Below are 12,126 nucleotides of genomic sequence, written 5' to 3'. Positions count from 1 at the left end.
CACAATAAAGATGGCCGCCTGGGAATCGCCTCAGAGACTTCCGGGAAGGCGGAAGGGCGGGGCTGCTCGAAGAGGGCCGCGGGCGGGGCGGGGCGGGGAGTGGATTGGGTGGATGCTGCTGTGATTGGTCCCGGCTGTAGCATGCAAGCAACGAACGTGGTTTTTGTTTTGAGCGCTTACCCTGGACCAGCCAATAACTGGCATCTTATTTGGTCCTCACGCCTGTCTCTCCTCCTGCTTTCCTGGACACCACGCATACTCCTAGTTCTCTCACGTCACCGGTCGTGCTCAGTCCAGACTCTGATGTTAGGGTTCTCTGGAGCTAGGTCTCCTCTCTACACACTCCTTAGATGACTTTATACAGTTTCATGGCTTTAAATGTGAAAACTCCCAAATATATATTTCCAGTTTGGATCTCTTCCTGGGATCCAGACTGACATATTCTGAATTTCCACTTGGATGTCAACAAGGCATTGCAAACTTAATTATGTACAAAATGGAACTTTTGATCCCTACACCCCCAAAGAAACCTACGCCCACTTTAACCATCTCAGTAAATATCACTTCGATTCTTCAGTTGTCCATCTTCTGCATCCAATCCATCAGCAAATTCTGCAGTCCCTAACATATACCTTGAATGCATGCACTTCTCTATTCCTACTGCCACTACCTGGTCCAAGCTACTATCATCTCACACAGACGACTACAACAGCCTCTTAACCCAAGTTCCTGCTTTCAGTCTTGTCCTCCTGTGATCTGTTCTTCATACAATTGCCCAAGTGTCAAGTTTTAAAATATTGTGAAGTAGTTAAGACAATCAATAGTATGTACCCAGCACTCCACTTAATATTAGAGTTAGCTCAAACAAAAATTAAGCCCATGCTTTAAACTCTCATGCTGTAAACTCCCTTTGCTCACGGTAAACAACTAAACTAACTACAGCCTATAAGCCATACTTAATCTATTATCTGCCACATTTCTAGGTTCACTGCATACCTCTCCCCCATCCTTTGGCATTTCCAGCTACACTGGCTTCCTTTCAGCTTCTCAGACACACTAAGCCCTTCCCATCATTGGGCCATTCTTGTCCTGTCTCAACTGTCACCTCAAAGAGGCCTCCCTCAGTTATCCTCCTCTTATTTCCTTGGCAGCAGGAATTAAGTCTGTACTTATGTAGTCTGCTCACTTACTGTTTCCCACACTAGAAAGTAAGTTCCATGAGATGAGAGACTTTGTCTTATTTGCTACTGTTTCCTTCAGCATATGGCTGGTGCCCAATAAACATTTGTTGACTAAATACTGCTAAGTGAAGAACCCCTTGAGGTAGGAATTTAATCCCCATTTTACAGATGAGTAAAGTGGGATAGAATGACATAACTCACTCAAGATCATAAGCTCTTGAGTAGCAAAGATGAATCTGAGCATAGGCTGCTCAAGAGGCTACACTCTGCCCTACAATAGTTTAACTACCTCATATGCAGTGGGGCGGCTAAATGTCAAATGCAGTCAGGACTCTAGCCAGGATAAGCCCTAAGGAAGAGTCCTGCAGCAGCAGTCCTGAGGGGCGGGAGATCATGGGTCACATGCCGAGAAGCCATCACCTACTGAGACTCTGCCCCTGTCTCCCCGCTACAGCCTTAGGCAGTTTGACAGAATGACTCTGCCACTCACTAGCCATACTATCTGGGAAGTTACTAAACTTTACTGAGCCCTTGTGTGTATCTGTATAATGCAAATATTATCTACCACCTCAGTGCGTCAGAATTAGCAGTACGTAAAAGATAAAATGTCTGACACAGACTTGAGTGATCGATAAATTATCTTTATTATCTTTAAACTTGTGGTATAATTGCCTCTTTCGTTACGGTGGAAGACCACTGTCTTATGTCACTACATCCCCAATTCCTGGCAAACAGGGTTGAATAAATACTTATAAATGGATATAAAAATGGCTTAACTGAACACTTGGTTTCAAAGCCTGTTAAACACTGGAAGTAGAATTACCTATCTTATTCATTTTTTCAGTAAATACGTCAGTGCCTATTACATGTAGTCATTGTTCAAACCACTGGAGTAAAGAGGACAAAATCTCTAACCTCACAGAGCTTCCATTCTGGTGAAAGAGCGAGCGCGTTATCAGCATTCAAATGGGGTTAACGCCGACAGGCAGTATGTTATGCAATAGTTTAGAACTCAAATCTGTCAAGATAGCATTGAAGTCCACGAATTTAAAGATCACCTAGCAAATCTTCATTTCGTAGCTCAGTTTTGTCGGTTATGGCTTTATAAATATCCTGCTAATTGTATCCGGCAGCAAATTTTCAGACATGTATTAAAGATTCATGGGACAAATGTTTCAAGATAAAAATTAATTCAAGAGGACAGATATTGTATGCACACTACTGAAATAAATACAATGTGATTTATTTATAAATGAGAACAAATTAACAATAAACACTATTTCAGAAGTTGAAAAAGGTGACACAAAGTACTAATACACAGCCTTTTATTTTTCTTCAAATTCAGAGTTTTTGTATTTTAATTATATAAAGATGAGAAGTCAGTTTTGTAACCTAAAAATATTTCCTTATTAAAACTATATTAATAGTTTCATAAACTATACAAAAAGGATAATGAGACAAACATACGCATTTATAGAACTGCATGTCAGTCATGCCAGATCCCTGTGGAGGGAATTCCCAGCACGACCTCATTATCTGTGAGGACACAGGGCAATCCTTATTCAGACATACACATTCATCTACTTGTCCAGCATGGTCAGCCCTCCACTCCTTGATGGTCTCCTTCTGCTATGAATGTGCATGTCCAGCTGTCTGCTTCTTAGAGCAGACATTTACCTAGAATGTTTACAAAGAAAACATTATAATAATTAGTTACTAGTTACTAATTTGGATCTGGATGAAAAGCCCAACAATCAACAGATATTATAAAACCTTTTTCAAAAGATATTTAGATAATACAGCCAAGGATTTTTCAAGGGTCAAGATATAAATATTCTTCCAAATAATGATGTCTGGATTACAAAATATTGGGCAACTTCTTTTCCCAAAGAAAACCTTCTTAAGGAGGCATTTTCCAAAGGAAATTCCCACAGAATAATTTCAGATTTGAAGTTACCTTCCTCATCCCCCAGCCATTGGAGGCGGACTTGGGCCATGCAGATGATTAATCCGACCCATTCTTCTGCGGGGGTTTCCTGGTGGCCTAAAAGAAGAAAAAGTTAATTTCTACTGTTTAGGAGACATTACTTCAATTGATTCCTTTTAAACACTCAAATAGACTCTTTTCTTTAAAATAGGAACTACCATTTAGGTCAAAAATTCAAACCCTTATAGGGACCAGACACACAGTGAACATGAGCAAAGCTGAGTCAAGCAAGGACTGTGATGAAGTGAACAGCACCTCCTATAAACGCCCAACTGAAAACCCGCTCCAACTGACTTTTGCCACATGGAAACACAAGCCTAACCCAGAGATACTTGATCTTCTGACTTTTTCATTAGCAGCTGGAAATCCAGATTCAAAAGTAAATCTCCAGATTTTAATGTTGGCCATCAGTTTTCATCCTCTAATTTAGATATTTCCCATAGGATATTTGAGGTACATTTTAACTTTGTCAGATTAACTCTATCAACTCAGAGGCAACCTGACAATTTACAGTAATGTATTAATTTTGTGAAACAGAATATAACTTTTAATTTCCATGAGCCTATGTGTCATCTAGCAATAATATCTAATTTAATTAAAATACACAACGGAGTAAAAATATCTATTATTAATTTAAAAGCTATACCCTCTTCCATCATCATATCTGGAATCAGATGAGCTTCCGTAGCCTCTTCTCTTTTTCACATCTTGCTGAAGCAGAGTTTTGAAACTGAAACAAGGGGCAGAAAACAAGAGAAGTGCCACTTTCAACATATGGTTTCAACAATCACCTCCATGAGAGGATGACTAAACTGTCTTAGCTCCAAAACCACATTTCTCGAAGCCAGCTGGACAACATCTAATACAAGCATGTGTCTAAACAGAATGTGCAATGTTCTGTGCCACAGCCACCCTTCCCTGTCTTTCTCATTTACTGATAACTCTCCTAGACAGAGTCTACGGATGACTCTCAAACCAGAGTCACTCCAACTTCCTTCCTCCACTCTCCAACAGCTGTCAGGTCCCAGAGTCTGTTCTTATGGTATCACAGATTCACTGCCCCTGCATTTCCCCTGCTGATAGCCTACCTAACGTTACCTTGGGGAGGGAGTGGCTAAGGGTGGCGAGCTTCTGGGAATCCATTTAAATGGAATTTTATTTGTGAAGGGGAAGAATTTAACTAATTTAAAACAATATTTTTAATAAACAATATGGAGTAGGTAAAATTAGTAAGAGACTTTAAAGAAGTTTTGCACTGGGTTACTTAAGGCCTCTCTTGTCCCCTGTTGTAATGCTCTATGAAACTGTCTCCTGTTTTACTCTTCTGATGTATGCTACACACAGCCATCAGATTAATCTTTCCATACCACAGCTACAACCAAATTAAGAATAAAGATCACAGCCTGATATTCAAACTTCTCTGCCATCTTTCCTATGTTTCTTCCACCCCAAATAACTTCCTCTGATGTGCACCTTCCACACTCATGCCCACCCCAAAACCCCTTGTCATAGGAAGATATTTACTGATATTAAAGTCAGTGGAGGGACTGTTTCCCACATCTTTGCATCCCTGCAGTTCTCTCTGCCCATGAGACACTCAATAGACATTCAAACTTAGGATAAGTAAGACTTCTTAGTAGTTGATTAACAATTTTTATAAAACAAACAGCATGTGAAAGACGAAAAGTGTATTTAAGAATTGCTTGAAATTATGGTGAAGTTTAAATTTTTGTCTCCCCCGTATCGATTCTAACCCTTCCTTTAAAAAAAAGGATACTACTTGGGAGCTTTTTTATCAAGATCTAATTCCCCTTGTTCAGTTGTTGTTTAATATGTAATAAAAGTTGCACATACACACTAAAGCCAGGAATTGCAGAGAGAAAGTGAGGCGCTGTCATTTGGCATCAGCACAAGCAGGCCTGGCTCCATAGCTGCAGGTTGAAATGGTTACCACCAAGGCTAAGATGTGGTCAAGCTTACCAACTCAACTAACATATTCATAATCTTAAGATGTCTGGTGGCAGCTTTACCGCTATGAAAGTCTTCACTTCCCTTAGAAAAGCTATTAATAAAAAATTTACCATTAAAAACTGCTTCAGGAAAGTTGAGCTTAAGATACGCAACATAATGTACCTAATGTACTTCTGTCAACTTAAACATCAGGGCTATTAAGAAGACTACTATACTTACAACAAAACCACAAACTCAGCTATTCCCCAGAAGAAATCTGTTATGAAAGATAATCTCCATGGGGACTGACTCCGGCTGTCCAACACTTGTCCTACAGACAAGAACAAAGAAACTTCGGTTAGTGCTACAAATCCCTGACACAAGATGCACTACATTTAATCAGTTAGGTAACAATCATAGACTGTTTTCAACTTGGCCATTGTTCCAAACGGTCAACAAAAGCAGATGTCGGTCATGCGCACATCATTCTAAGGAAGGGTTCAGAGAAGTAAAACTCTGTGATCTAGGGGTCATTCCTCTAACATGTCAAATGCCTTCCTATAGTTTGTAATTTTGGTGGGTGACGCTTCAAGTATTTCCCCCCCCTTTTTTATTGTGTTAAAATATACACCAAAATTTACCATTTTAACCTTTTTTTTTTAAATTTTTTTGCTGAAGAAGATTAGCCCTGAGCTAACATCTGTGTCAACCTTTGTCTATTTTATACATGGGTTGCCACCACAACATGGCTGACAAGTGGTGTAGGTGTGCACCTGGGATCCGAACCCACAAATCCAGGCTGCCGAAGTGGAGTGCGCCAAACTTAACCACTAGGCCACAGGCCCAGTCCCCCATTTTTAAGCTTTTTTTTTTTTTTTAAGGTATGCTTTTCCGTGAGGAACACTGGCCCTGAGCTAACATCTGTTGCCAATCTTCCTCTTTTATTTTTCTCCCCAAAGCCCCAGTACATAGTTGCATAACCTAGTTCTAAGTCATTCTAGTTCTTCTATGTGGGACGCTGCCACAGCATGGCTTGATGAGTGTGTGCAGGTCCACATCTAGGATCTGAACCAGTAAACCCTGGGCCACCAAAGCGGAGCACGTGAACTTAACCACTCAGCAACGGGGCCGGCCCCTTAACCATTTTTAAGTGTACAGTTCTATGACATTAAGTACATTCTCATTGTTGTACAACCATCACCATCCATCTCCAGAATTTTTTCATCTTCCCCAAATGAAACTCTGTACCCATAAAACACTAACTTCCCATTTCTCCCCTCCCCCAGCCTCTGGCAACCACCATGCTACTTTCTGTCTCTATGAACTCAACAGCTGTAGGAACCTCATATGAGGAATCACACAATATTCGTATTTTGGTGATGAGCTATTTCACTTAGCATAATGTCTTCAAAGTTCATCTATATTGTAGTATGTTTCAAAATTTCCTTTTTTATTGTTTTTTTTTTTTACTGAGGTCATATTGGCTTTTAACAGTGTGTAAATTTCAGGTGTACATTATTATATTTCAGTTTCTGTACAGATTCCATCATGTTATCACCAATAGTCTAGTTTTTATCTGTTCTCATCCACATGTGCCCCTTTACCCCTTTCGCCCTCCCCTCACCCCCTGTTCCTCTGGTAATCACTAATCTGTTCTCCGTATCTAGGGAAATTCCCTTCTTTTTAAAGGCTGATATTCCACTATGTGTGTCTACTACATTTTGTTTATCCACTCATCTGTTGATGGATACTTGGGTTGCTTCCACATTTCAGCTATTGTGAAAATGCTGCTATGAACATAGGTGTTAAGAATACCTGTTTACTCAAGTATTTTGAGGAAACAAATGGGATGTGTGAATATAAAAGAAGGCTCACACCACTTCCATTTTCCTAAATGTGTTCAGGGTATTTCACTTGCAAAGTCTCTTGCCTGTGTAAAAAGATTGCTTATACATAATCTTACAAGTCTTTTTATAAAGCAAAGAATGTGTGCTCTACGTACAGAGAGAACCTGGCTTGTTCATTAAAATAACCACTATTTTTCTATAACAGAATATTATTGATTCTAATTATAGACTTCAGCTTTATCTTAAACAAAACTGGATCTATTTTTCAAACCACTTTAAATAATAGAAGCTACAACATGAGAAGTTACTACTGCCTGTTTTCAGCCTTGCAAATCAAGAGGTCAGAATATTTTGGGAGAAGAAGAGCTGTCAACTACCTCTCCTCTCCATTTTCCCAAGGACTCTTCCATGCTCACCTCCACCCCTCCAGCCAGGGTTTACCTCTCCTCTTTCCTTAACTAGCTTTCAGGTATTTCCACTAGGACCTGAGCTCTCACAGAGCTATTGAGAAAAAAGAGCTACACTTAAAGACAGTGCATGGATGAGAGGCTTGGTTCTGTCTCTCACTAGCTCTGCTTCATTGGCTGACGTGACATTTTCCTTCTCTGAGGAAAAAGGGCTAATCATACAGAATGGTTAGGGGGAAAAAGTCATTTGGCAGTAAGAAATGTTTTGTCAACTATGAAGTGCTAATAAATACAGTCCTAAGAAAACAGATCTAATTGGAACCCATCAAGCCTTCTTTTGGGATTCTAAAGAACCTACTGCGTGCACTTGCATCATTCCATCTTGCTTTTTGCACTTTCCCTCCTTGTTTCTGAAGGCAGAAACCTCCCCTCCCAATATCCTCAGAGGGAAATAAGTTGCTTGAATGCAACTGGCATTTCTCAACTATGAAAGGGACATAAAAGGCCCTAATAGGACCTTTCTGTTATTCAGGCAGATGAACTACGATAATGCATACACAGGAAGACACACTACAAATACAAAGAATCATTCAGGAATGCATAAATAGAAGATGCCAGACCCAAACGATAAAACACAAAGTTTGCAAGTGCCCAAAACTAAGATGAAACTTTGATGCTTTTCTTTAGCGTCCTTCAACCTACTTGTTTCAAAGTTATTTAAGTGGGAGACAAGGAGGAGGGAGTGAGATATTGAAGAGGAAAGAAATGTAAAGTGCATTCAGCCAGAAGACTTCTCACTTAGTCATCTCTGAAAATGAACAGATGATTCAAATGGAACCAGGACCTAGTTCTAGCGATCCAACAACTAAAGACTGCACAAGTCATTTATTTCACCTAAGTCAAACAGATGGGCAGGCAGTTCTGCCACTGTTCTAACCCAGTCATATTGTGTCTTTCCTTTGCAGTCATTTTCTTTGCGGAGTCACTGAATTACGTCTTTCAGATCCTCTATTCCTGGAATAACTAACTTGCTCCTAAAGGGCGTGGTGCATCTTCCTGTACCCCTTGAAATTAGGGCAAAAAATTTTAAGAATGACTACTTACCCTCTACAGGAAGAGAAAGCCTACCGAAAGCTTTCATTTAATTCTCTTTACACGTGACGGAAAGGCAATATTGTTGGTAAGAGCAAGGACGCTGACGTCAGCCTACCTCGATTCGAATCCGAACTGAGCCATAACTACCTTTGTGATCCTGGGCAAGCGATTTACACTATCTGCGCCTCAGCCTCCATTCATAACATAGGAAAATAAAATCTTTCCTAAGGCTGTTATAAAGACCAGATGAGTGGATAAGGGAATTCACGCTCAAACAGTGCCCGAGGCATAAGCGCCACGCAGATGGTATTAACACTGTTGCCATTACCAGTTGCGAACGCGGACGCCCGAGGGGAAAGACCACTGTCGCGAGTCCCCCCCGTCAGAAGCTCTACGAGGGCGAGGACGCCGAGCACCGGCACCGTCGTCACCGCGGGGACTCGGCCCCTGCCCGCCGGATGCTGGACCCTCGGCTGACGCGCCTCAGGCCGGGCCGACTTGCCTCCGGCTCCCCCTGGCTGACGGACGCAAGGTCCAGGAAAGCCGCGACGGGCGCCAGGCCCGGCGGGCGCCGATGGAAGAAACCCAGTCCGCCCTCCCCCGCCAGCGGGCGTCCCCGTAGCCCCTCCAACTCACCATTCGAGATGTAAACCATCTTGCTTCTGCTTCCCCGCCTCCCGGGTGACGAGAGGTCTGGCCCCTCTCGGCTTCCGTATCTCGGTCCGCACCCCGCCCTTTCGCGTCACAGGCCGCGATTAGATAAAACGGCGACGGCAGAGGGAGGTGGGCAGAGCCCATTGGTTCCTGCGGAAACACGCCCCCGACGGCTTTTTTGCCTCGTCACGCCGTCGACTTCCGGTAAAGAGGAGGCTGGGAATTGTCTTTTAAAGGCGCGGGTTCTTGGCCCCTCTGGGTTTGAGGCTGGGGCGCAGGTTTGCACCATCCATGTAGAGAAGCTGCTCTTTAGGTATTTGATAGGCCCAGGGGCGGGGGAGGCGCGGCTGCCACGTGTGCTGGGCCTTGGAGAATCGCCCGGCGTCCGGAAGTTCCTCAGGGTTTTCCAGACGTGTTGGTATTTGAGGGCGTGGAGGGAGGCGCCTTTGGGGTTGACGCGGTGACCGGACTGTGAGGCGTTATGGCCAAGCCTTCAGGACTGCACAGGCAGGCACCCTCTGGGTGTGTCCATTCGCTTTTAAACCAGGGTTTCGCCCTTAGTTCAGCAGACGTCCTGGGCCTTTTTATCAGCTCTTGCGGGGCGGGTGTGAAAAGTAAATTGTGCAGCGTGAGACCTTTCTCTGCTTGGTTCTTGTTGGCTGCCACTGCATGGCGGCGGCGTCGAGGTGACAGACGAGTAAGAATCTCTCTTCAAGATGTGGACCGCATACCATGTGCTGATGTGTATTTACTTTGCTCCACTCAATTAGTCCTAATGGCTGCTTGGTTGTGTTTTCGGTTCGCAAGTCGTGTGTGATCTATGGAAGGTTCCTAATCACCTCAATTAAAATGAAACTGAAAATTACATTTTGGAAATAATTATATTTTGCGTTTAACAATGTTGGTTAAAGTTGTAAATATGTTTTAACATCTAGAATAAAGGTATAATTTTACGTTGACTTTTTTGGGAGTGCATAATAGGACAACACCCTTCACTTGAAAATCTTTTTTTCTTTTCGTGAAGAAGATTGGCCCTGAACTAACATCTGTGCCAATCTTCCTCTATTTTCTATGTGGGACGCTGCCACAGCTTGGTGTCATGAGTGGTGTGTAGGTCTGTGCTCAGGATCCAAACCCCCAAACCCCAGGCAGCTGAAGCAGAGTGTGCAGATTTAACCATGCCACTGGGACAAGCCCCGTGGGGGATTGTTTTTGCAAAAATCTTGAGGGGGGGGATCATTAATTTTCCCAAGGACTTTTCCTAACCTAGCGGTGCCACTATCATCTCTTAGCTGCTTTACTCTAGCTGCCTTCTAACTGAAATCTCAGCTTCCACCGTTACCAGCCTTAAGCAGTTTTTCCTACTGCAGTAAGAGTGATCTTAAAAGGGAAGTTGTCTCCTTCGTTTGCCTACAGCCTTTCTGTCACTAAAATTTAGTGATTTCCTATTGCTCTTGAAAAAAGATCCAGTTCCTTGTCATGGTCTGCAGGCCAGTCATGACCTGTACACTTGATTGCCCCTTTCACTGTACCTCCTGCCACAGTCTCCATCCAAGTTATGCTCTAGCAACATTGTTCTTTTAGTTTCTTGAACACTGCAAGTTCTTTCATGCCTGCAGGACTTTGCATATGCTTTTCCTTCTACCTGGAACAGTTCCCTTGACTCTTTTCATATCCAGCTCCTTTCATCCTTTAGATCTCAGCTTGAGTCACCACATCTGACTGCCTTTCCCTGGCCACTCATCTCTGTGATTATTTTCTTCATAGCACTTATCACAATGTGAAGTTATTTTATTTATCTGATAATAGGCTTTTGTCTCTCTACTAGAGGAGGAAGAAATATTCCTCTACCTTTCTAGGTTCTTCTGGCTGGTCTAAGATTTACATTGATGTGAGACAGAATTAACAGGAGAAAATCAAATAAAGTTTAATAACGTATACACGAGAGTGTCAACACAATCCATAACCAACCTATAAATCAAAATTGGGTGAGTTTGTTATGAGCCAGAGTGAGGATTATAACCCAGGAAGGCCTTAGAAGGCATTCTGGAGAAGCATGGGTTTCAATACAGTCTTATATCTTTTTAGAACAAAGAACATAATGTTAAACACACTCAGGATACATTTTCATCAAAATTTCAAAGAGGTATTCAGTTGCAAATTAGCAGGTCAAGATGACCCTGATATTAGGAAAGGGACTAATCCGGGTGTTACCAATAGAGCATCACCAATAGGGTGCAGGAGGGGAAGTATGCATTCTTAAGAGAGTGCATTGTTTACTTTGATGGTCAAGCAGATGTACAATGTATGTTTGATAGGCCATAAGACGGGCTTTCTAGTTCAAGCCGAATCAGTTTTGAACTCCAAACAGTTACCCCATATACCTCAATATGTGGAAATCTCTTGTCAAGAGAAACCCAGGAAAACTAAGTAACTCACCAAAATGACTGAAGCCACTACCTTAAATACCATCTTCAGCTAAAGACAAAGGAAGATGTTGGGGGTAGTGGTTTGGGACTTAAAGGGGAGGAAGGCAATTCACATGGAGATGGAAAGACAGTGTTTGCTAAATGAATGTTTGCCATTCCTTGCTAAGACAATGGAACATGGGACAGACTTTGATCAAGTGAGCTTTGCTAGGTTCCTCCTTGTGTGCCACACCTAGTTTATATTATACTATCGCTAGCTATGGTATTAGCTCTTTCCTGAAATAGCCCTTCTATCTTAAATTCTTTGGGGCAGTTAGGAGGGAGGTCAAAGTTTCTTCCTGAGTCTTTTGTTCTTAAAAATAATTGAGCCAAAGAGACATTTTGGGGTGGCAAATTCTGATCCCCCACACTCTCAAGAAATTATAAACTGTAAGAGGTCAGGAACCCTACCTGCCTTGCTCCCTTTTATATCTTTGTTGATGCAAATAATCCATAACCAACCTATAAATCAAAATTGAGGTGAGTTTATTATGAGCCAAAGTGAGGATTATCACCCAGGAAGGCCTTAGAAGGCGT

General features: G+C 42.2%; 1 protein-coding gene across 1 annotated transcript; it reads right to left on the bottom strand.

The window, feature by feature from the left end:
• Positions 1-3,134: 3,134 nt before the first annotated feature.
• Positions 3,135-9,252, bottom strand: SELENOK (selenoprotein K). Its single transcript, XM_046658749.1, has 4 exons — positions 9,104-9,252; positions 5,359-5,449; positions 3,815-3,898; positions 3,135-3,225 (listed from the first exon to the last, which is right to left on the bottom strand). The coding sequence occupies exons 1-4, from the start codon at positions 9,120-9,122 to the stop codon at positions 3,135-3,137; spliced, it is 285 nt and encodes a 94-aa protein (XP_046514705.1). The 5' UTR covers positions 9,123-9,252.
• Positions 9,253-12,126: the final 2,874 nt, after the last annotated feature.

This window comes from Equus quagga, chromosome 1, assembly GCF_021613505.1.
Source record: "Equus quagga isolate Etosha38 chromosome 1, UCLA_HA_Equagga_1.0, whole genome shotgun sequence".
Classification (NCBI taxonomy): Eukaryota; Metazoa; Chordata; class Mammalia; order Perissodactyla; family Equidae; genus Equus; species Equus quagga.
This window is presented reverse-complemented; position numbering and strand designations above follow the sequence as displayed.